Source organism: Aulonocara sp. 'chitande type north' Nkhata Bay, linkage group LG20, assembly GCF_057382095.1.
Source record: "Aulonocara sp. 'chitande type north' Nkhata Bay isolate Kocher_YH1m ecotype deep benthic linkage group LG20, A_spYH_male_GT1.1, whole genome shotgun sequence".
In the NCBI taxonomy this organism is placed as follows: Eukaryota; Metazoa; Chordata; class Actinopteri; order Cichliformes; family Cichlidae; genus Aulonocara; species Aulonocara sp. 'chitande type north' Nkhata Bay.
The window spans coordinates 17,819,890-17,844,826 of record NC_141363.1 but is presented as its reverse complement, the minus strand read 5'-3'; the positions used below and the strand labels follow the sequence as shown (position 1 = coordinate 17,844,826).

Sequence of the window (24,937 nt, the reverse complement as noted above, 5' to 3'; positions counted from 1 at the left end):
CCAATAGAGAGCAGGTATCAGAGACAGTAGATGTCACTCTTTACCAATAATCATTTGCCAAACTCTTTGTTTGTATATATTTCAAAATTAGGAACTTCTTGTCTTCTTGTCCATTAGTCCATGAGACTCACTGATTGTGATAGATTATAGCCTTTAGAGAAAAGATGAAATCATGGCCACTAGGAGCACAAGGACTTTGTGAGTGTCTTTCTCTGTCAACAAACTGCTTTACGGCTACAGTTTTGTAACAGTAGGTTCTTTTTATGTCACATATATAAATATACACAGTGAAAGACTTAGCAGGCATAAAAGTGATACAAGTGAAGATAAAGATATTGCTGACAACAGCCTGATGTCACTATGTGACTCATGTTTTCCTCTGTGTCACTGTTCTGACTTCTTCATCTTTACTCCGATAGAGGAGGAGTGTGTGATCATCGAGCCTGAGCTCAGAGCAGCGGTACCTGCAGCTGAGGAGTGTCACTCTCCCTCACAGAGCACCGAGGAGGTGGCCAACTCTCTCCTCCACCTGGGCTGTGTCAACAGCAACAATGCTCCAACTGTGGCCATTCAGCAGACTGTTGCTATGGAGACCAAGAAGGATGTCACATTGGCCATTACACAGGGTGAAGAAGTAAAGGAAGAGCAGGAGAAGGACACGAACGAGGGAGAAGAGGAAGATGAGGAGGTGGCACATGGAGTTCAAGCACTGAAGGAGTCATTTGCTCTGCAGCAGGAGGCAGCTGATGTGGAGGATGAGCAAGGGGAGCACGAAGATATGAGCAACCACATGAGCCCACAGCATCTGACTAAAAGGGACCAGTGTGAACAGTTCATAGGTAAAGACAATGAAAAAGAAAAGATAGTAGTGCCAATGCAGCAGAGGCAGGGCACTTCAGCAGATGAGGAGGAGCACAGGGATGTTTTGCCCATTTCTGATGTGCCAACTGCCATCCGCATCATCACCAGCACCGCAGCAGCTCAGGGAACACACAAGGCTGAAGACCACAGGGCCAGTCCTCTGGAGGACTACAACTCATGCGGGGCAAGTCCCTTTGAGAACAGAGCCAGTCCACAAGACAGCTCTCTTAAAGCTAGCTCAATTCAGAACTATAAGGCCAGCCCTCCTTTAAGCTACAGCTCCCACAGGGCCAGTCCACTGGAGGACTACTTTCCCATTCCCAGAGGGGAGAACTACAAAATCCACAAAGCTTCATCCTCAGCCTCTCCTGACATTATCGAGGTACGATCCGATAAGTCGGAGGACAAAGACTTTGACGATGTGGATGGAGATGACGAGCGCGATGATGAAGACAGCCTGTCACAGCGCTCGGCAGTGACGGACGAGTCAGAGATGTTCGACATGACCCGAGGGAACCTGGGCCTGCTAGAGCAAGCCATTGCCCTGAAGGCAGAGCAGGTGAAGCCAGCAGGACCCAGAGAGCTGCTCCGCACACCAGATATCCACCACCAGCGGTACTTCACCATGGAGGACAGGCCCAAGCACCTGGACGTCATCCGCAAGGGCTATTTCAGCAAAGGTATGAATTAGTAACCAGGGGAGAACAGAGCTACAACATGTACTGAGAGGGTATTGTGAAAGTTGCCTGAGGGAGACAGCACATCAGCCACATTTAGTCCGTTTCTTTTTATATCTTTGTTTTTTTAAAGCTACATTAGCTGCACATGGTACTGAAATACCATGTTGCAAACTTATTCCTCATCCAACAATGTTTTATAGGTTTACCTGGAAAATTTACATTTTCTCCGTTCTATGAAAATTTTCTGAAAACCCCAACAAAACTTCTATGTGATGCACTGAGCACGTCTTCTGCACCCACCTGTTTTTATTCGCCTTAAAAACAGAATGGTCCTGTGTTAGGGGAGTGTTCTTGTAAATCTTGGCATCACTTTGTGTCTGCCCACAGTTCGTACAGTGGAAGAGCACCTACATGTCACAGGCTTTAAGTACTTTACTCTGAACAGAGCTGGACTGATAATCTACTGCAGTATGTTTCTCACAGGCTATAATGTGTGCAAAACAGTATGTAATCAAAGTAACTAAGTTTGACTAATACAATTCTTAGTGAAACTAGACCCAGATGTCATTAGCATTTGACAGGAAGAATCAGCTGGCACGTTTTCATCCAGGCCTTAAAAAAAAGCCTAATGAACATTTGCTATTTTTGTTTAACCTCTACACAAACCAGCACAAAAAAAAAACATCAGAGGCAAGTGCCAGAATTTGACAGTTTTACTTTTGTTAGGTTAGCTAGCTTTAAGGGGGCAGTTGCCCCCTGGCTTTATCCTTATATTAAAAATACAGGCCAAATGTGCTCTTTCATTATTTTCTCTAATACTCTGCAAGACAGCAAGTGCTTTTTTAAATACCACAACAATATCAGAGGAATACAACCAATAAGGGAGCACACAGAAAATGATGTTCTGAAGTTTTGGCAAATGTGCTAAATGTTATGTTGGGAGCAGAGGGTACAAATAAACACAGTGTACCAAATAAGAGATGAGTCACAGAGCTCTGTTTGGATCCTCCCTTTTCTATTGTAATGGGGTTGAAGTGGTTCCAGCTGAATAGACTTCCATGAAGAGCTGGGAGGAAGTACTCAAAGAGGGAGCGAGAAGGGATGACAGCATGCGAGAGAGCACAGGAGAGACAACAACATATCAACAGAGAAAAAGGAGGAGTGCAGGTTGTTCCACAGTCAGCCATGGAGTGTTTGTTTACATGCTACGTGTGTTCGGGCCTTGTATTACACAGTTGGCACGCTGCCCGCTTGTCATGCTTCTCACAGTATAGCAGCAGTGTGATTACATGCCCGGTAGTGCTGCCCTCTCCTTGGCCTTAACTCCCTCCTGCGGTGACGTTCCTGTTCTGCTCGACGCTAATTAGGAAATGCGTGTCTCGTTAACATTCAATTTGAAGGCCAATAGAGCATCACACCATCCTCTTGCACCCTTCTCCTCTCTCCAGTGCCACTGATACTGCCTGGCCTGCCTCCAATAGGAGAGGGGAGGAGCAGGCATCTTTAATTATGTGTAAATTATATAGTGGTGTGAATTTCTTCTGATGTATTGTAAGGTGCTGCTTTGTCCAAGATCTAAACAAGGTCTTTGAAAGTGTTGTGCAAATGTAGCCATGGGGGGATTATCCAGCTCAACAGGATAAGATGGTGTAGTTTATCATTTTTATAGTATTTTATCTTTAAAAGTATTTAAATAAACATTAAGACAAATGCATGGAATACCTGGTGTATTTACAGGCATGCATAAGCCATGAGTCGGGGGATACAGATGGTGTGGGTTTTGTGCAGATGTTGGGAATATGTCTGGATTTCATGCTCAGCCAAGCACACTGTCTGATGACATTAACCACTTGCTTTTGTGCACCTTATTCATCCCACCTTCCCCTTTCCTTTTACTTGGCCTTCCATCTTCCTGTCCTCCTTTCCGTTTTCTTCTACATTCCTACCCAACTCTGACCCAGAGAGCAGCAGGCCAGAGAAGAGGGAGAACAAGTGTCCCACACCGGGATGTGATGGCACTGGTCACGTGACCGGTCTTTACCCCCACCACCGCAGCCTGTCAGGCTGTCCGCACAAGGACAGGATCCCCCCAGAGAGTGAGGTTTTGTTGTTGTTCTTTGTTATTCCAGCTGCTTAGCATAAAAAAATAGTTAAACAGTGTAATTGTTGTGCCATGAGGTTTTTTGAGGTCTCGGGAGCCACCGATTCCATGACTTGGTATATATATGTTTGGAAGAAACCAGTCCTTTGATTTGCATCGGTCAAATGCTGTGAAATTCAGTCAAAGAAATGCCCTCAAATACGTAATTTAATTCTAATTTTATTCTATTATTGGGGATTTTGGGGTTATACAGTCTGTGCAGCTGTGTATTCAAATCTATTTTTGCAGGAAGACCAAAAATATTAATATGAGAAATAAAAACAAATTTAATAATAAGCAAATCCCACTTCAGTGATTTTCATTTTCTGAGTTTTCTCTGATCACATGATTGTGCATCTTGTCAGTTCTGGCCATGCATGAAAACGTGCTGAAGTGTCCGACTCCTGGCTGCACAGGTCAGGGCCATGTCAACAGCAACCGCAACACACACCGCAGGTATATTTATATACATTGCACCTTTATACTGTATATCTATATATGAAAGTTGTTTGTGTGTGTGTGTGTGTGTGTGTGTGTGTGTGTGTGTGTGTGTGTGTGTGTGTGTGTGTGTGTATCTCTGCAGGTTAGAGTGTTGTGCACTTTGTGTATTTGCAAGCTCGTATATTCATGTATGCAGGGCAGCAAATGTGTCAGCCCACATCAGTACTGTGATGTAGATTTACACAGTCAGCAGTATGTACTTGTAATATTCATCTGCTTTGCTTCCTTTATCCCTGCAGTCTTTCTGGTTGTCCCATCGCTGCTGCAGAGAAGCTATCTAAGAGCCACGATAAGCAGCATCTCTCTCAGTCAGCGAGCGAGCACCTCAAAGGAAGTCCCAATGACAGAGTGCTGAGGTGGGTCATCAAAAAAGTACAAACTCATAGTTCAGGTTTTTTCTGCTTTATTACATTACATACTGTAGATATGGAGCCCTAATGCCCTCACGAGAGGTCAGTTATACAAACGTGGCAGTTATTGACTTTGGCCAATATCATTACATTGACATGTAAAGATTTTATCTATTTGATAATTTAATTACAAGTTATATGCATAGAAGGGAACTTTTTGATTCCTATATTGATTAAAATTTTGTAAATAACTGTATTAATGTTGCACAGTTAAGGTTTATGTGGCAAAAAAATTCATGCCTTTTGTCCTTTTCCAAAGCCCATCATAGATGACACAATGAATAGCAGAAACTAAGATAGACTGGGCTCAGTGACCCTTTCACCTACATAAAAGCTGTCTCCTCCAATCCAAACCCCTCACAGCTGAGTCCTTGTCAAGGTTAGCCACTTTACTGCTGAGCCACATTGAAACCGCAGAGAGAATCCTGACCTTGGTTACGGTACCCTGCATGAAAGGTGGAGCCTGGCCTCTGAACGGCTCAATAATAACAAGAAAGTCTTGAAACATCCTGGCTGGCAGGCTAATCATTACTGTCACCTCACATGCTAAGATCTCTTTATCTACATTCATCTCACCCGACCGGCCAGATCCCGGCCAAAAGAATGATAATTAGTGCAAACCAGACACTGGTATTATGCTGTCTGTGCTCTTCCTCATTGGTATTTTAATTAATAATGCAACCGATAAGCTAATTATGCAAGTTATAGGGGCATTGCGGGGGGATAGGAAAAATAATTGCTTTCCTTGAGGAAAACCTCATCAGTGGTTGGACAAAGCATCGAGTATTAAAACATAATAAGGCCTGCTTTGTTTTTTTGTTATAGATTGTTATTCAAATGAGCTACCTTGCCTCTTATACGTGGAGCTGCAGAATTCTTCATTTTAATGGAACAATGTTGAATTAATAAAATGGAAAAAAGTCACCTGTGATCAGTTGTAGCTCTGCTTTGCACACTTATTATTAGTGGGCTTCTATGTGATGGCCACCCCAGCTGCAGCAGTATGACTACAGGCCAGGTCTTGTAGACTATTAATGAAAAACACTGAGGAAAGGCTTCGGTGCAGAGGAGAATAAATAGGGCTGGGCCAAAGTGGGTGGAGGGCTTGGATAAGATGGTTAGGGGATGTAAAAAAAAAAATGAGTAAGGTCACTTTGTTCCTCCAGGCTCTATACCCCCAACCTACCCCTCCTCTGTCTCTCCTCTTTCACCACTCCCCCTTCTTTGGTTCCTAGTCTTCTCTTCTCCCCCTTCTCTCTTCTTTCTCACTCCCCATGCCCTTCCACCTCCCCCTGGTCTATCAGTGGATTTACGCCAACAGGTCTGACAAAAGCCCGGGCTCTCCAGAAAACGAGAGGGCTTAAAGCTCATAAATTCCGTGCTGTACAACATGCAAATGTGCCCTCTGCTGATAAGAGAGCTTTTAATCCTGCTGCACTCCCGCTAAGTACACCATTGCTCCTGTCTTCACTCTTTCTGTTTCATTCTACCTTTTTCTCTCATTCTTTTATTCTCTTTTTCTTCCCCCGTTTTGCTTTTATGTGTGTGTGTCTTTTTATTGCATCAATCCTCTTTTTATTTCTCATCTCTTGTTTCTGCTTTTATTTTTGTCTTTAATCCCCAGCCCCACCCTGACGTCCTCTCCCTCTCCCCCCTGCAGACCCATGTGTTTTGTGAAGCAGCTAGAGGTGCCCCAGTATGGGAGCTACAGGCCCAACATGGCACCTTCCACACCTCGCGCCAACTTGGCCAAGGAGCTGGAGAAGTACTCCAAGGTGTCCTTCGATTATGCAAGCTTCGATGCTCAAGTGTTCGGGAAGCGCACGCTTGCTCCAAAGATGCCCACCAGCGAAACCTCACCTAAAGCCTTCAAAAGTAAGAGGGAACCTCGGGCTTCTTCTCTATCGTGCATATTTATTTATTTGTTTTTCTATAAGGCAAACCTGTGGCTAGGTTACAGCAGCCGGATTCACTGTGAGTTAGAGTCTTTGGTCAAAGCCATGTGAGCCACACAGAAAACTGAAGATCTGGGCCACGTTATTTACTAACCATTCACTCATTGCTATGTGAGATAGTGTGATATGTTCATTTGTGCTAATTCTTGCTCTCAGTGTTGGCCTTTCTAAGGCTCTTGAAAATGTTACTCCAGCATGGCTCTTTGGCTGACTTTTATTCTTCAAAATGAGTGAAAAGAAGAGAGAGACAAATGTTCAAATTTCAGTTACTGTTTCACTCAGTTTGCCATTTCTGTCCTGTCTGCATGCATAGCAGTGGCTGTGACTCAGTGGTGTGCAGTGACTTTTACAGAAAGGCAAGCAGAGACAATTGCCACACACAAACGAAAACATCTTCCTCTGCTATTTAACTTTATAACAAGATAAATTGGATCAGATTAAAATGTGCCATTTGTGCTGTCTGTCTGCACTCTGCGTGGACGTATTCTGCACTCCTTCATGGCTGAAGAATGGTAGCTGAATAAATATCTGCTGTTTTACCAAATGACAATGACAAGTGGTGGATACTCCTTTAAGAAAAGAAGCAATAAAACCCAGTGAACGCACCTCAGTACACATAAAACTGCATTATTGGAAAACTGTGCATGAAGTAGCAAATTAAAAGATTATTATTCTGCAGAAAAATGTTCCTCGTCAGTATTGGATGGTTTAATATTACTTCTGCATATTTTTAAGGTTGAGCTCATTTTAAGTACTTTTATCTGTTTAATGTCTGGCATCATATTCTATAAATCATGTGTTTGTATTGGCTGTCCTGTGAGGAAGATGTATTTCTGAAAAATACAGAAACGTAAGATGATTGATTGATTGATTGATCTTTATTTAATATATATTGAAATATATTAATTTAAAAAAATCAGCTAAATTAAAAAGCTTCAGCAGTGTGGGGCAGAAAATAATCATGAAAAATGAAGGTAGAGTGTTAGCAAAACACAAAGGTTCTCTTGAGTGCACATATTTTTTCAATCCCCTTTTGTTTTAGTACTTTCCCAGAATATTAGCCAATTTGGGATTTGTGCCTTTGTCCCCCTGCAGCTAAGCCGTCATTCCCCAAGTCATCATCACCTAGTCTCAGCCTCCACGGTTATGGGAAAAGCTCCTCATTGGCCTACGACTACGCCCATGATGCCGAAGCTGCTCACATGGCTGCCACTGCCATCCTTAACCTGTCTACTCGCTGCTGGGAGAAACCTGAGAACCTTAGCACCAAACCCCAAAACAAGGTAAACCCACCATTTTTTCAAATGTTTTTTTCCCAGTCATTATAAAGGAGCACAGTTGGAATGAAAACAGCACAGTTGGTTTCATCATCACTTGGTAGTTCTTCGATGATCAAAAATGTACTCAATTTGAAGGGAGTCAAGTACAGATGGTTTTACTGTCGTAAAGTACTGCCTTGTTCTTCTCTGCAAAACACTTAGAGAAAGATTTTATTATCTGATTGTAGTGCAGATGAAACATTGCAGGCCACAGCTGGTAAGATGAGAGGAGATAGCAGTGGGTGTGCCTTTTCCACCCCTCTTCTCTCCTCTCGCTCATTTTTTTTCTCCATCAACTCTGCATGAATATATCATCAGGAGGCATTGGTTTACAGCAACAGGATGGTGTTGAGATTCAGTTGCATCACCTCTCCCATCCTCTTTCATCGTTTCATCCCTCCATCCCACACACTTTTCATGTTGTTATTGAATTTGGCTGACTGCCAGTTGCCTGGATTACTTTTCCACCAGGTAGCCTTTTTTCATTATCTGCTGGACGGATCTCCCACTCTCTTTCTATCATTTTCTTTCTCACATGTCCTTTTACCCTCTTTCTCTCTTCCTCCCTAAGCAAGCCTCCCTGTTCCTCGCTCGTTCCCTATCTCCCTCACTTTCTTTCTCTTTTCTGTGCACAGGAGGTATAATAGGAGCTCCACTTTCCCCCATATTGTGATTTTTAAAAGCCTTTTTGCCTCACAGAGGAGAGAAAGTGACTGCTTCATCATTTTTCGATTTCTGACATGCTTTTAGGAAGATAAAAAGTGAAAATTAATGTCTCTGGCAGCAAAGCAGAGCAAGGTGTTCAGCAAGGCACAGATCCAAGAGCATGCCTTAGCTGTGCAGATCAACTGGGGACTGATCTGGAATCAGAGTTGGAGCCAGTTGAAATCCAATATTGAAACACTGGAACACTGAGCTCATCAACCTGGGACATTTCTGGGAACTGTTCCCATTTTCTCTCCTCTTCTCCTAACCCTTTGAATTTTCTGGCCCTTGACCAGCCCATATGAGCACCATTTTACATGAATGCTGAAAACATTGCTCTTTTCACCCTTCTGTTTCTCTTCACCTGCCAGAACTATAATAAAGCATGGAGAGATGGAGCACAGTGTTCGTGCTGTTGGCACCAGAGTACATTAGATATCATGACTAACATGCTTAGGCGATGAGGCTGGTGTTCTGAACTTGAGTGTGTAGTGCTCTGAAAGAGGCCGTCACTCTGGTGCATGACTGTGAAAATGCTTGTTTGATACAGGCTCGAGGGCAGTTTTACAAGCAGGTAGAAGCGAAAGCAACATTTCTCCACATGAAAGTTCAGTTTTTATTTAGAATATATGAAATTAGAATTCAGGCAGATATGTAGCGCTGCATCAGAATCTGCTCAAGAGGGTAATTAAAATAATCCCAATCATCATCACACAGGACTGCCTCACATATACAGTGAAGTGCACCAGAGGAGACTGCATTAGTTATTCACATTTGAGAATACTTAATTAGATGTATTAGTTAGCTGTGTTTCTCCATTAATTTTCTCCCAGATTATGCACTGAGCTCCAAAGTTTTTAACAGGAAATAAAGCATAATTGCATTCATATACAGAGTGAGCTGCAATAAAAACAAATATATTTTAAAACTCAAGTTTCAAACAGGGCAAAAGTTTCAAATAATGACATGAATGTGTGTAAGACTAAGTTCTGTATGCCCAAAGCTCAATTAAATTCTACTGTAATGGTATCTCAGTGCAGATTTCAGCAGACTATTTCGTGTGTAGTATACCCTCAAAGTGGGCATATAGGGATATTATTAATCATTTTTCATTTGGTACTTCACTGTCACTTGTCTAAAATTATTTATTTGTTGAAGTCTCAAATTGGGGCTCAACTGAAAATTACAAGGATACTTATAAGCAGGTAATAACATAGGCTCAGCTATAAATTCCTGTTGCATTGTCTCCAGGAAATGGACATTGAAGTGGATGAGAACGGCACCCTGGACCTGAGCATGAAAAAACCCATTAAACGAGAGGGAAGTCTGTCTGGGACGAGCCCCGGCGTTCGGTCTCCAGACCCTTCCTCCTCCTCTTCCTCACTGCATCATGGTGGAAACAGCGGGATGACATCACCAAGCATACACACCTACAAGCAGGAGGACTGGGAGGGACCTCTGGATTACACCAAACCTAACCGTCAAAGAGAGGAGGAAATGGACGAGGTCAGTACAATTAGACAGAACAAAAGTACGAGCTCCAAACACGGTGTATTTCCTCAGATGTTACTCACAGAGGAGATATTGCGACATAAATAACAACAGACAAAATTCCCCCTAAGCCTTTTGAATGAAAAACTCTTAATTGTTTACATCACTTTGTCTTTGTGTAATTCCCTTTTCTTATTCCCTGTTCCCTTTTCCTCTTTGTATTATTCATTTATTTCACTGAAATGTGAGAGTTACTGTACAGTTAAAACATTGCACTGTGTAACAGAGGTAGTGTGTCAGGTGCATTGCACCATCCTGGATTTGGCATATGCTAATTTTTACTCCTTTGAACTTTTTCAAAAGAAATATAAAGGGCCTTGAATGTTAATTTTTTATGAGGACACTCTGCATTTGGAAACATCACTTGTCTGCAAAAGAATAAAAGAGGATTGTGTGCACATGGTGTTTGCAAAGTTTCTTTGCTTGCATTCAGATATACAATAGCAAACTATTACCTGGAAGCAGATATTTAAAAAACTAAATTCAGATAATAGGTCAAGCCACAATTTAAAGAGCAAAAGGCCTGCAGTGGATTTACCAGTGTGTTAATCACTTTTCAGATGGAGCATACCGGCCAGTCGTACGTCTCATCCGAACCAGAGGACTGTGACATGATGCAGGATTGCCTAGAGGAGAGGAAATACCCAGGAGAGGTCACAACCCCAAGCTTCAAGGTCAAATTTCAGCCCAAAGATAGCAAGAAGGAGTTGCTCTCGTAAGTAATAAGGCAATGAGTTAGAAGTCATTCTTATATCCTGATGGGTAACAAGATTATATGTGGTCAAAGGAGCTTGCAAAGAAAAGCGTCTGGACTTCTTTAAGTTGCTTGAAGACGTTTCACCTCTCATCCGAGAAGCTTCTTCAGTTCTAAGGTCAAATGGTGGAGAGTCCCAGATATAAACCTAGTGGGAGTAACCCCCCACAGAGGGACAAAAGGACCCCCTGATGATCCTCTAATCGCCTGAGCCAAGGTGTGAAACTGGGCGTGGGTCCCAATCAGCCAGAGTTTCGGGTGAGTTCATTGTGAAACCTGGCCCCACCTTATCATGCGAATTCCTGAGGTCAGATGGCCCAGGATGTGAGTGGGCGTTAAGGCGTCTGGGAAGGGATCTCAAAACTGGATTATAGATGGCAGAGAGTTGGTGTCGTAAACCCCCGCTTCTGTTCAAAGATGGTCGCTCACAGTGGACATAGATGGCTTCTTTCACTCCTCTTTCAAACCATCTGTCCTCTCTGTCCAAAATGTGAACATTGGCATCCTCGAAAGAGTGTCCTTTATCCTAAGATGCAGATGGACTGCTGAGTCTTGTCCTGTGGAGGTGGCTCTTCTGTGTTGTGCCATGCGCTTGTGAAGTGGCTGTTTGGTCTCTCCAATGTAGAGGTCTGGGCATTCCTCGCTGCACTGTACAGCATACACCACATTGTTAAGTCTGTGTTTTGGCATTTTGTCTTTCGGGTGAACCAGTTTTTGTCTGAGCGTGTTGCTGGGTCTGAAATGCACCGGGATGTCGTGCTTGGAGAAAACTCTACTGAGTTTTTCTGATACACCGGCTACATAGGGGATGACAATGTTGTTGCGTCTGTCCTTCTTATCCTCCCTCGCTGGTGTCTGATCTTCTTTTCTGTGCCTCTTTGCTGACTTTAAGAATGCCCATTTAGGATAGCCGCACCTTTTGAGTGCTTCCTTTACATGTGTGTGTTCCTTCTTTTTTCCTTCAGGCTTAGAGGGAACATGTTCTGCCCGGTGGTGTAGGGTCCTAATTACTCCAAGTTTGTGTTCCAGAGGGTGATGGGAGTCGAACAGGAGGTACTGGTCCGTGTGTGTGGGCTTCCGGTAAACTTCGATGTTGAGGTTGCCATTCTCTTCAATGTGCACAGCGCAGTCCAGGAAAGGCAAACAGTTGTCCTTTGTGTCTTCCCTGGTGAACTTGATGTTTTTATCCACAGAGTTAATGTGCGCAGTGAAGGATTCCACTTCTTGTGTCTTGATTTTGACCCAGGTGCTTTTCTTTGCAAGCTCCTTTGACTACGATGACCTGGATGACTGAGAACCTTCACAGACATAAGATTATATGTGCTTAATTACATCAACCCAGGTTAAGAAATAATCATAAAAAACTAATTTAAAGGAAATAGAAGAAGAAGATTTTATTAGACATGATGTTGAGATTTGGCTAAAAAATGAAAAAGTTTTCTCTTTATGTTAGTAGAGGGAATCGATACATACCCAACAATATCATAATATCTCAACTGAACTCAAGGTTAATTCAATTCAATTCAATTCACTTTTATTTATACGACAACAGTCACCTCAAGGTGCTTTACATTGTAAAGTACCCTACTTTAATACATACAGAGGAAAAAACCCAACAATCATTAGATCCCCTATGAGCAAGCACTTTGGTGACAGTGGGAAGGAAAAACTCCCTTTTAACAGGAAGAAACCTCCAGCAGAATCAGGCTCAGGGAGGGGCGGGGCCATCTGCTGCAAACGGTTGAGGAGAGAGAAGGGAGACAGGATGAAATACATGCTCTGAAAGAGAGCCACATATTAATAACAAGTATGATTCAATGCAGAGAGGTCTATTAACACATAGTGAGGGAGAAAGGTGAGGAAAAAATACTCAATGCATCATAATTGCAGCATTACTAAGGGAGGAGTCAGGGTTCAGTTACAGTATTACTGTGATTTTTAACATTTTGCATCCTGATTACTGCAATAACATATACTGTAATTTATCACCTTTTTAAAACTACAAAATATTCCCTCAAATTTACACTTTGTCAATATCTGTTTTATTGAATATGTTTTTTCTTTTTGCAGCAAAACAACACTGTCACTAAAACCTGCCATAAATTGTTATAAGAGTCAGTCTGCTATCAATCTGCTACCAGTTTGCAGTTGAATGAGGTCAAGTTGGCAATTACATGAAATCTGTTTTTGATAAAACAGCAATTAACTGTGATAAATCACATATCCATTTGCTGTCTAAATAGACAGAAATTCACATTTAACTGTAACGTTTCTGTTTCATAGGAATATAAGCAGAACAAAACCAGAGTTGAGGCCCCTCGCGTTGTGTTCATTGACAGACTCATTCAGACTGATGGCAACATGCTGGCAATCTGTCTGAATTTATAAATGTATACATTTAATAGCAGTTATTTGCAAATCTTTGACAATCTCTCTGAGAGTGATTGCAGACTGCTTGTAGAAATGTAGCCTCCTATCAGGCAACCTGTGCAATCCAATCACCTTGCAATCAACACCCTCAAGCCATCACTATGAGTTGCAACTGATCACCAAATGTGACAAAATTCACTATAGTCACAAGTCACTGATCTTTTTTGTAGATGCACAAAGGTTGATGTTGTATTTTTTACTCGTGTGACTAAAACCATAAACTTGCACTTCGTTATGAGGTAGCTTTGTCAAGCTAAGTGGTGGTTTTTCGGTTTTAACATATCTTCACATTTAATCAGCACTCTTGTTCATAGTGCTCCCATGGTATTTTAATTAATTTCATAAAAAATATCAATGTTTAGTGTTCCTATATCGATACTGTGCTGTAGTGATTTTTTTGCCATCCCTACAGTTCAGTACAAAGATCAGTGAAAAGGGATGTAGAAAAAGACATCCTTTTAGTTCTAAATAAAAGTTAAAGAAGAGATTTCTGTTGACTAGCAGAACTTTCTCATGTTGAGCCAGTAATACTCACCACTATACCACCGTTCTGACTGTCCAGAGACTCGCACAAAAAAGCTTGCAAAAAAAAAAATATATATATATATATATATATATATATATATATATATATATATATATATTTATTTATTTATTTATTTATTAGGGGTACAACGATACACAAAATTCACGGTTCGGTTCGGTTCGGTTCGATACTTTGGTGTCACGGTTCGATATTTTTTCGATACAAAAAAATGTTCATGCCTTTTTAATTTGTCATTTATTAAAATTATAAATATATATTTTAACTCAAAAGTACAGTTTTTAAATTTAACCCTAACCCTTGTGCGTGTTTTTTATTTTGACAGCGAATGCGCACCTGCGGACCACTTATGTGCAGCCCTGGTTATTTAGCTTGTCATATTGTAGCCACAGAAATTATTTTGTCCATGAAACCATAAAGCTGCACTTTCTTTTTGCCTTATAGTCTGATTTGTCATAACTTCTCCGTTTTGTGGTAAGCTTTTCTTTGGCTGTCACTTCTTCACCCTGACCTGTCTTATTTGGCTCAGCAGAACTAAAATATATATCCTGCTGCTTTTACACACGCACTCACATAAGCTCAGCGATTCTCTGCGCGATCAACCTCTCACATGTTTAAGCTTGCTGCGGGAGATTTCACTTGTCATGTTTGCATAGTAAGCTAACGATTAATAAGACGATGTCAGAGGAATTGGTGCACAAATTATCATCACTCACAGATCAGTGCTGTCGCTCTCTATACACAGTTCGCACGATTGCAAAGTGAAAGCAAAAAAACAAACGCAAATTCAAACGCGATTTCAATATGTCACATATTGACAGTGGCTCACCGATGCCAATGACATAATTACCCAGCTACATTTCTGAAAGAATGCAAAAGCATTGACATATATTTTTCCTTCCTACAATAGCCCGACGGGCAGGGCAGAGATAGATTTTGGTAGCCTGACTGGAAAAATCGCTAGCCCCGGGACGTCGGGCTAGCAATATTGCAAGCCCTGTATCTGATTGAGGAATCACTCATCTTTGGAAAAGAGAGTTTATTACAGAGAAATGTCTCTTTCCAAAATAAAAGCTATACTATCCGCTTCTTCTGGGCTATATTCTCAGCAGCATAAGGAGAATCATGTGCTAACAGCTGTCTAAATGACTCGGCTAAAGTTAGTAGCATGCTTGTTGTTTTTGTCTTTGCACTAGGATGATGTCGGCGTAAATGTGCAGTCATATTCGTTGTGTTCCCACTAGTGCTTTCAGGTTAATCTCGTTGAAATGACCTTAACGCCACAACACGGCAAATCTCCGTTAACGAGCTACCGCCGATTGCCCCGTGCATGGGGCTAGACGGCCAACACGTTAACGAGCTAACTGCGCTAACACACTAGTTTCCCACCCATGTAATTGAGCATTGCATGGCACATCCAACGTACTGTTTTACTTTAGTCCATGACTCGCTTACCTTCAGGGTCATACGTCACATGAAAACCAAAATAATTCCAAATGCCAGATCTGAATGAGGGTGGGGGAGGTCCATGTTGCAAGGAGAGCTTAACTTCTGTCTTGCTAGCTTGCCCTGCGCTCTTCCTTCTGAGTATGCTGTCTGTGTTGAGCGCTCAGTGGATCTGCGCTCGACAGTGCAGCCTAGGCGGAGTAGTCGAACGCAGATTCACTGAGCGCTCAACACAGACAGCATCGTCAGAAGGAAAGTTGATAAAATAAATTACAAATGTTGTATTGTTCGATACATATGCGTACCGAACCGAAAGCACTGTATCGAACGGTTCAATATAGATACGAATATCGTTGCACCCCTAATATATATATATATATATATATATATATATATATATATATATATATATATATATATATATATATATATATATATTAGGGGTGCAACGATTTTGCATATATATATATATATATATATATATATATATATATATATATATATATATATATATATATATATGTATATATATAAAAACACCCAGCAGTATCTTAGCTGTTCCCAGGACTGCTCTCTTCTGGACAGAGATCTCCGATGTTGTTCCCGGGATCTGCTGGAGCCACTCGCCTAGTTTGGGAGTCACCACACCTAGTGCTCCGATTACAACGGGGACCACCGTTACCTTCACCCTCCACATCCTCTCGAGCTCTTCTCTGAGCCCTTGGAATTTCTCCAGCTTCTCGTGTTCCTTCTTCCTGATATTGCTGTCATTCCGAACCACTACATCGATCACTACGGCCATCTTCTTCTGTTTGTCTACCACCACTATGTCCGGTTGGTTAGCCACCACCATTTTATCCGTCTGTATCTGGAAGTCCCACAGGATCTTAGCTCGGTCATTCTCCACCACCCTTGGGGGCATCTCTCATTTTGACCTTGGGACTTCCAGGTTATACTCGGTACAGATGTTCCTGTACACTATGCCGGCCACTTGGTTATGGCGTTCCATGTATGCCTTGCCTGCTAGCATCTTGCACCCTGCTGTTATGTGCTGGATTGTCTCTGGGGCATCTTTACACAGCCTGCACCTGGGGTCTTGCCTGGTGTGATAGACCCCAGCCTCTATGGATCTTGTACTCAGAGCTTGTTCTTGTGCTGCCATGATTAGTGCCTCTGTGCTGTCTTTCAGTCCAGCTTTGTCCAGCCACTGGTAGGATTTCTGGATATCAGCCACCTCCTCTATCTGCCGGTGGTACATACCGTGCAGGGCCCTGTCCTTCCATGATGGTTCCTCGTCTCCCTCCTCTTTCTTGGGTTTCTGCTGCCTGAGGTATTCACTGAGCACTCGGTTAGTTGGGGCTATCTTCCCAATGTATTCTTGGATGTTCGTTGTCTCATCCTGGACTGTGGTGCTGACACTCACCAGTCCCCGGCCCCCTTCCTTCCGCTTAGCGTACAGCCTCAGGGTGCTGGACTTGGGGTGAAACCCTCCATGCATGGTAAGGAGCTTTCTTGTCTTTATGTCAGTGGCTTCTATCTCCTCCTTTGGCCAGCCTATTACCCCAGCAGGGTACCTGATCACGGGCAGGGCGTACATGTTGATGGCCCGGATCTTGTTCTTACCATTCAGCTGACTCCTCAGGACTTGCCTGACCCTCTGCAGGTACTTGGTGGTTGCAGCCTTTCTAGCGGCCTCTTCATGGTTCCCATTTGCCTGCGGGATCCCCAGGTACTTGTAACTGTCCTCTATGTCTGCAATGTGGCCTTCTGGTAGTTCAATCCCCTCAGTTCTGACTACCTTCCCTCTCTTTGTTACCATTCGACTATACTTCTCCAGTCCGAACGACATTCCAATGTCATTGCTGTATAGCCTGGTAGTGTGGATCAGTGAATCGATGTCTCATTCATTCTTGGCATACAGCTTGATGTCATCCATGTACAGGAGGTGGCTGACAGCTGCTCCATTCCGTAGTCTGTATCCGTAGCCAGTCTTGTTAATGACCTCACTGAGGGGGTTCAAGCCTATGCAGAACAGCAGTGGAGACAGAGCATCTCCTTGGTAGATCCCGCACTTGATGGTGACTTGTGCTATGGGCTTGGAGTTGGCCTCTAGTGTTGTACGCCACATCCCCATTGAGTTCCTGATGAAGGCTCTTAGGTTCTGTTGATCTTGTACAATTCTAAGCAATATATATATATATATATATATATATATATATATATATATATATATATATATATATATATATATATATATATATATATATGTATATATATATATATATATATATATATAGAGAGAGAGAGAGAGAGAGAGAGAGAGAGAGAGAGAATGTTGCGTGATAGTCTGGCCGCAATCCTTTGTTAATCAATTATTAAAGTTAGAACACACAGACACATGTATTTGCTCTGGAAAAAAACAAACAACCTGCTCGGTGTGATGTAGAAATCTACTAAACATTGACCCTTGAACCACATGTAACCCTGTTTTAGCATGTACCATTTAGACGTCTTTTAAAGCTCTGATAAACAGAAAATTGCTCAGTGGGCTATTAGTGAAATTAGGTTGAAACTAGTTTGTTGTAACATCCTGAAAAGATGACTTTTCACATTGCAATTTTCAACCACATTTAGATGTTCTGTGGATGTGAGTTTAAGGCCATGACCAGCCAACCGGGATAAAAATCATCCCTGAACGTCTGGTGCTTTGTGAGAAGGGTAGTGACACTCTGATCGTTCCATCAGAGTGTGTACAAATGTACTACCCCCAGGTATTTATGGGAACCTTACAACTAACGACCTTCTATGTAAACTCTATGTACATATTTGCCGTGAATATAGGTGTATGATCAGCCTCTGTTTTTCCTTTATAAAAAATAACTTTGTACATCTAATCCCTAAAGTTGTCGCTTTCTCCTTCTGCCACTGCTAACTGCGTGTCTGTCCCCTCTGCAGGTGTCCAACACCTGGCTGTGATGGCAGCGGCCACATCACTGGGAACTATGCGTCCCATCGCAGGTATGTAGGCTTATTCGGGCACTAGTGTGCACTGCTGCTTTCTATATAAGCTTGTACATGAAATGTTAGATCTACTGAGACTCTCCCTCTGCTTCTCACTCCAAAGCCGGCACACCGAGACTAATTCAAACATTTTATTTGATCCTGACATGCCAGAGGCAATAATGTAGCGTGAGCCCAGGAAGCAAAGACGGTCATTGACTTTGATATGCATCAGTAATTTACTTCTTGCTGTCTGTCCTCTTCTTGCTAAATGACCTTGGTATGCCTTGCATTCTTGATTTCCCTTTACTCACATCTTTCTCCTCTCTCCTTTCAACCCCCTCTCACCCCTTGCTTCCCCCCTTTTCGTCCTTCTCTTCCTCTGCCTGTCTTTTCTCTCTCAGTCTGTCTGGGTGTCCTCTCGCTGATAAGAGCCTTCGGTCCCTCATGGCGGCCCACACCCCTGAACTCAAGTATGTCTGTTCTACACCTTCACTGCCTTTTCGCTGCCACTTCAGCTCACTGCTACTGACACTGTCCAGCACCACAGCACTTCATTCTGCTGACGTTAACTTATCTATTGTTGCTGGCTGCTTTCTGTGCTACCGCTGCATCTGTCATGGTGGTTTTTCCTATGTCTGTGCTTGCTTTCACTTCAATTACTTCATGTAAATGTGAATGAAACTTACAAAGGCTTTTCACAGCTCAACATGTACAGATACCGGGTGTGTTCGAATGGCAAAGAGCCTGGAAAGCTAGAATAACTTTTTCATATAGCACGGTGAAATCAGAGCTTACAATACAATACAAAATGCAAATTATCAATGTAATTGATAAATACTAAAACAAGCAATAAATCAATTATAACACAGTTATACAATTATACACAGGTAAGCTGAAAAGCAGCTGACAAATATAAAAAAAATACATTAAAAAAAATTATAGATCTATAAAATCCTAAAATCAGTTCTAATACAAATACAAGGTGTAAATGGCTGGGCAGGATTGGGATGATATGTGTTCAATGATGATCACTCAGAACTAAACCAGAGTCCAGAGAGAGTTTTTTGTGTGCGTATCAGAAAGGAGGAAACTGAAGCCTAGAAGGGAAAAAAGGGCTGAATTTATTTTATTTTTTTAAGATCAGTGGATTAATTTTGACCATGGGCCTTATTTGAAAGACAGGACTAGACAAGATCTTTGGTGTTTGACTGAAATAGTCACTTAGATGAAAATAAACATTTCTCCCACTGAAAACACAACATCTATGAACAGAAGCAACTTCTTGGTCATTACAATTACATTTATATAGCACCACTTCACAGCAAGTGTTCATTATTATTGTAAAGACAACAACAACAACATTATTATTATTATTATTATTATTATTATTATTATTATTATTATTAATAATAATAATAATAATAATAATAATAATAATAATAATGAAAGATTAGACAGAGAACCTCAAAGATCAGACAACTATGTGTAAGCACTTAGAAACAGTGGGAAAGAAGAATTCCCTTTTAACATGAAGACGCCTCAGGCAGACCCGGTCTGGAAGGGGCGAGTGGAAAGAGAAGAGAGAAAAGAGCGGCGTTGATGTGTGGTTCTGAAACTATACTCTTCCATGTTAGCAGATTAGGTCACTTTTAGAATGAAAGTTGTATTGCAATGGCTAAGAAATATGATTTCTGATTTTGTGAGGCGCAGCTGAGAAAGCTGTGTGCCATTCATGAGCTGACGGTACCAAGGGAGTCTAAAACAACAGCTAGACTTTTAGTGTCTCAAGGTTTCAAGGGTGGGTGAATCTGGGAGACACCTCTCTCAGCCCCTCCCTCAGCTTGGTTCTGCCAGAGGTTTCTTCCTGTTAAAAGGGAGTTTTTCCTTCTCACTGTTGCCAAAGTGTTTGCACACAGGGGGCCATCTGATTGATGTGGTTTTGCTGTATTGTTTTAGGGCCTTACAATATTAAGGGCCTTGAGGTGACTATTGTTGTGATTTGGCAGTATATCAATAAAACGGAACTGAATTGAATATACACATTGTGATCGTTTGTTTAAGATTAAGCAGATAAATAGTAAACCTCAGTTTTCAGTTGTGAAAACTCCCTGTGTTAATTTTTTCTGCCTAACTTTGAACATTGCTTTGTTTTTTTTCCCTAGATGCCCCACTCCCGGATGTGACGGCTCAGGTCACATCACAGGAAACTATGCCTCACACAGAAGGTAACAGAACACAAATGCGCGTGCACACACACACACACACACACACACACACACACACACACACACACACATACACAAACATACATATGTATAGCTAGTCAGAGAGGCCTAGCGACAGTTCACGATAGATTAGACAGGCACCACATACACATAATCCTATTTTCATCCATATTAGGCGTTTTTCAATGGATTTGGTTTGTCATTTGGTTGAAGAACCTCTGTAAAATTATTCTTCCTTACCATGTTCTCTTCCTTTATTAAGTAATCACTTCACCAGACCTTTTCTTTCCAGCCCTATGTTATCAACTCCATACTTTCTGTTTTCAGTCTCTCTGGGTGCCCGCGTGCCAAGAAAAGTGGAATTAAAACTCCTGCCAAGGACAACCAGGAGGACTCCGAGCTTTTAAAGTTCGTACCGCTCAGAAAGTCATAACGTCTGCTTTTAGCATGACTGACGGTAAAACTAAAATGCAATAAAGGAAAGAGAGAGCGAGAGAGAGAGAGACAGAGACAGAGAAAGAAAGAGAGGAAAGTCACTGTGAATCATATGCAGAGGTAGTGATCTGTCCCCGTAACTGAATCAACTTACTCATGGGAAAATACACTTACTGCAGATACTGATTCTGAATATAATTCATGGTAGACTATTGCAGAGTACATTGTTATTACATAAGAAATACATGGGCTTCATATTGCACACAAAACTGTTAATATAACAGTATGTGGAGAAAGCATGTACCAAATTGTAATAGCTCATTTGTCAGCAATATCTTGCATTGTAATAATATGTCCAATACAGAATTTAGCAAAACTGCTAAAAACCTTTCAGTTTTTAAGATAAGAATTATCTTAGTTTTCGCTTTACTTTCATTTTTGCATTCTCCTTGTCTAACCTTTGTGCCCCGTCATTCTCTTTCTTTCCGTATCTGCTTCCTGTCTTCCATACTTTTTCTTCTCCTCTCTTCTTCTTCTTACCACCTCTGCTCTCTGCAGATGTCCGGTGCCGGGCTGTGACAGCCTGGGCCACATCAGTGGAAAGTACGCCACACATCGTAGCGCTTACGGGTGCCCGCTGGCGGCCCGTAGACAAAAGGAGGGTCTTCTGAATGGCACGCCATTCAACTGGAAGGCCTTCAAGACAGAGGGTCCAACCTGCCCCACCCCAGGTTGTGATGGCTCTGGACATGCTAACGGAAGTTTCCTCACACACCGCAGGTAAGCTTAGGCTTTGATCAGTATCTTCAAATTTGAAACAAATCGATTAAATGAGGAATTCAGATTTTATAAAATGCAGCCAACGGCCAAGTATCTCTGAATCTCTCTTTTTTAATGTGTGGATATTTTAGTTATTTAGTTATCTCTTTTAAAAATTTATCACAAATGCTAAAATGTAAAGCTTCAGTTTGATACTATATTTTTAAATCGCTATGTCTGACCCAAAGAAGAATACGCAAATCTCTGTAAACACCCCATAAGTTGGTCATTTTCAACTTTAAACTGATTTAAACGTAGTCAAGTCTTTATTCTAAGTTAAGCTAATTTACAGCTTGATAGTTAAAGATGAGCACTTGAACACTTTGGAAATATTTATTTGCTTTGTCGAAAGTTAAATAAGAATATTGAGATGTTTTCACCATGTGTTAAATAGTCTGTCTTGCCGTTTCCAGTTATTTTTCTAGGCTAAGCTTTTCCCCCATAGCAGCAGTATATAACTAACACATGCCACTGTAACTTATAATGTTCTTTATGTAGATGTAATGTTAAATTTGACCCTCTCTGAATTTCATTTCAGCCTCTCAGGATGCCCCAGAGCTTTGTATGCTAAGAAGAAGGCCAAGTTCCCTACAGAAGACTATCTGAGCACTAAGTTCAGAGCCAGTGATGGTACGATGGTTAATTAAGAAAAATCTATGTGTTTACCCCCTTGTTACTGAGTCAAATAATAAAAATGCCAATGTTAGAATAGAGGTTTTTTTCTGTTTTCTTTTGGGGGTTTTTTTTTTTGCAAAACGTGCTTTTCTCTTCGCCTCTCCTTTAGTTTTGGACAATGATGAGGACATCAAGCAGCTCAACAAAGAGATTAATGACCTTAATGAATCCAACAATGAAATGGAGGCTGACATGGTCAACCTGCAGACTCAGGTGTGTGTTTGTTGTTGGGGGTTTTTTTTCCCTTTAGTGTGATCTTCAGTGTATGCTCTTGTTTTCTCGAGGAGCTCCAGTTTCTCCATGCAACAGCAGTACTGCCTACCTTAGCCAGTCTCTTGCGAAAGAGATAAAGTAATTATTGATCACTGTCACCACCTTATGAAACCTTGGTTTCATAAGCATGACACTGTTGAGAATGAATAGAGAACTATAATTTTAGGAGGATATTTATCTGGAACGTCTTTTACCAGGATTACAGTTTCTGCAGTTAAGACTCTAAAGAGCACTGCAGGCAGCAGGACACTTTAAAGATGGGTAAAAATTGTCCAGTATCAGTATTGCATCTGACCAATCACATTGTTGTGATGTGTGATGCATGGTGTTTCCACATCCCAAAATTATGTCATCGCTACAATCTGACTGGTTACTTGCAATGTTGAACTGGAACCAACATTAGATTTGTGGACCCAGGAACAATGAAGATGGTGCGAGCCACTAGAGAAGACAAAAATGTCTGTATAATGTCTGGACTATGGCCACTACATTGCCAGTCACCACAGCTGTTATTAAATAGATATGAATTTCTAGTTGAATATTAAAACATTTGCTGATGGTCTGCTGCTGTGCGTTGCAGATCTCCTCTATGGAGAAGAACCTGAAAAGCATTGAGCACGAGAATAAGATGATTGAGGAGCAGAATGAGGCTCTGTTCATGGAGCTGTCTGGTCTGAGCCGAGCCCTCATCCGCAGCCTGGCTAATATCCGTCTGCCGCACATGGTAAGTCCGCATTCACACCCTGTTGTCATTGATTGTGCATTTGTTTGAAGGCAAATCTGGTGCGCTGAAGAGCGTGTGGAGCCTTGTTTCTGTTTGCCCCCCTCAGTTGAGATTGGTTTTCATTTGCACCACAGCAGGAGCCAATCACAGAGCAGAACTTTGACAGATACATCAGCACCCTGACTGACATGTACACCAACAAGGACTGCTTCCAGAGCCCCGAGAACAAGGCTCTGCTGGAGAGCATCAACAAAGCTGTGAAGGGCATCAAGGTTTGAGGCTCCACACATACAAATGGAGAACGCAAACTGTCCCAAAGTGCGGAGAACACAGTGGAGGTGGAGTCAGGAAGGAGAGAGGTTGAAAAGCTCTATGATATATCGAAATATGATTCAAAAACAAAAAAAGGGAATTCAGGTTATTTAAGTAAATGGCAACTTAAAAAAATCAACCCAGGGAGCACTCTGTTGAAGAAAAGTGACGCGGACCAAAATCCACATCATGCTGCTGCTGGGATTCAAAGGAGGAACCAGAATAAGATCCATGTTACTAGAAGCTGTATCTGGGGGTTTAAATATACTGTATGTTTACCTGTTGTCTCTTTTGTGTCCTTAACTGTTTTTCGGAGAGGGTTTCGCAACTGGTCAGTCAGTTTTTTAGCATTTCTCCTCGGCCGGAACACTGAGACAGGCGAGGCTCGAGTATTGCTCACCAGAGCCCGGAGACAGGAAGAGGAACACTAACTGGAGCAGAAGACTCCCAACGCCACTGTCTCCTGTAGCATTCTCAATGGCAAGCATCTGCGGCTCTGAAAATCTCTCTGATCCACAACCATACTCGCACCACACCCCCCGGCATGCACCAAACTGAATGTGCGTTTGCTTGGTGGTATTACTGCAGCAATCATCAGTGGGGAAAAAAAACCTCATCGAGCAAGGTCGCAAGTTAGATTTAAACGCTGCAGCCCCCCCCCCAATAAAATGATAGTAATAGTGTGCACACATTTCGAATTCAGTTAGTCATATCTATAGTACTTATCAGCCTAGGAATTGCACTTCATTTCAATGACTAGTTTTTGTGGTACAATAATTATTGTTATATATGAATTATTTATACCTGTGAACTTTTAAATTGTAACTTATTGCCATTTATGTTATTGAGGTTTATTTATTTGAAGCAATCTATTTATTAACTTTGTTTAGTGAAACACACACATACAAATGCATCTTTACTGATTATCAAGGTCAAAAAGCAATTTGCAGATGTCGTACGTCAATATTTTAAAAGTCTATATAGATAAATGACAAGGCATAGTTTGTTTTGGAGTACTTTTTAAAAATCCTTTTTAAGTGCAAATATTTTATAATAGACTCAAATTTTTTTTGATAATTTTACAGTAAAAAAAAATATTTTTTTGGCTTGTTGCTCTTGTTTTCCTCGTTTTTATTTTGTTTGTGTTCTTTCTGTTACATTAAAAAAACACAGAT

At 41.6% G+C, this 24,937-nt stretch overlaps 1 protein-coding gene and 1 long non-coding RNA gene across 12 annotated transcripts in view; one reads left to right on the top strand and one right to left on the bottom strand.

The window, feature by feature from the left end:
- myt1b (myelin transcription factor 1b) overlaps positions 1-24,422 on the top strand; it is a 138,783-nt gene extending 114,361 nt beyond the window's left edge. For 5 of the 11 annotated variants that reach the window (XM_086276054.1, XM_086276051.1, XM_086276058.1 and 2 more), the window contains 17 exons: positions 420-1,541; positions 3,503-3,637; positions 4,047-4,137; positions 4,422-4,538; positions 6,217-6,467; positions 7,643-7,830; positions 9,823-10,077; positions 10,683-10,837; positions 18,252-18,314; positions 18,701-18,769; positions 20,462-20,524; positions 20,852-20,932; positions 21,518-21,739; positions 22,317-22,408; positions 22,563-22,666; positions 23,307-23,450; positions 23,585-24,422. In XM_086276054.1, the coding sequence (XP_086132180.1) occupies positions 420-1,541; positions 3,503-3,637; positions 4,047-4,137; positions 4,422-4,538; positions 6,217-6,467; positions 7,643-7,830; positions 9,823-10,077; positions 10,683-10,837; positions 18,252-18,314; positions 18,701-18,769; positions 20,462-20,524; positions 20,852-20,932; positions 21,518-21,739; positions 22,317-22,408; positions 22,563-22,666; positions 23,307-23,450; positions 23,585-23,728 (3,296 nt within the window). In that variant the 3' untranslated portion in view covers positions 23,729-24,422. The remainder of the gene's footprint in view (positions 1-419; positions 1,542-3,502; positions 3,638-4,046; positions 4,138-4,421; positions 4,539-6,216; positions 6,468-7,642; positions 7,831-9,822; positions 10,078-10,682; positions 10,838-18,251; positions 18,315-18,700; positions 18,770-20,461; positions 20,525-20,851; positions 20,933-21,517; positions 21,740-22,316; positions 22,409-22,562; positions 22,667-23,306; positions 23,451-23,584) is intronic. The other 6 variants (XM_086276053.1, XM_086276059.1, XM_086276063.1 and 3 more) reach the window with 5 other exon arrangements.
- On the bottom strand, positions 9,194-15,430 carry LOC147305404 (uncharacterized). Its single transcript, XR_015126539.1, has 3 exons — positions 15,306-15,430; positions 10,661-10,748; positions 9,194-10,045 (listed from the first exon to the last, which is right to left on the bottom strand). It is a non-coding gene; the product is annotated as an uncharacterized LOC147305404 (long non-coding RNA).
- Positions 24,423-24,937: the final 515 nt, after the last annotated feature.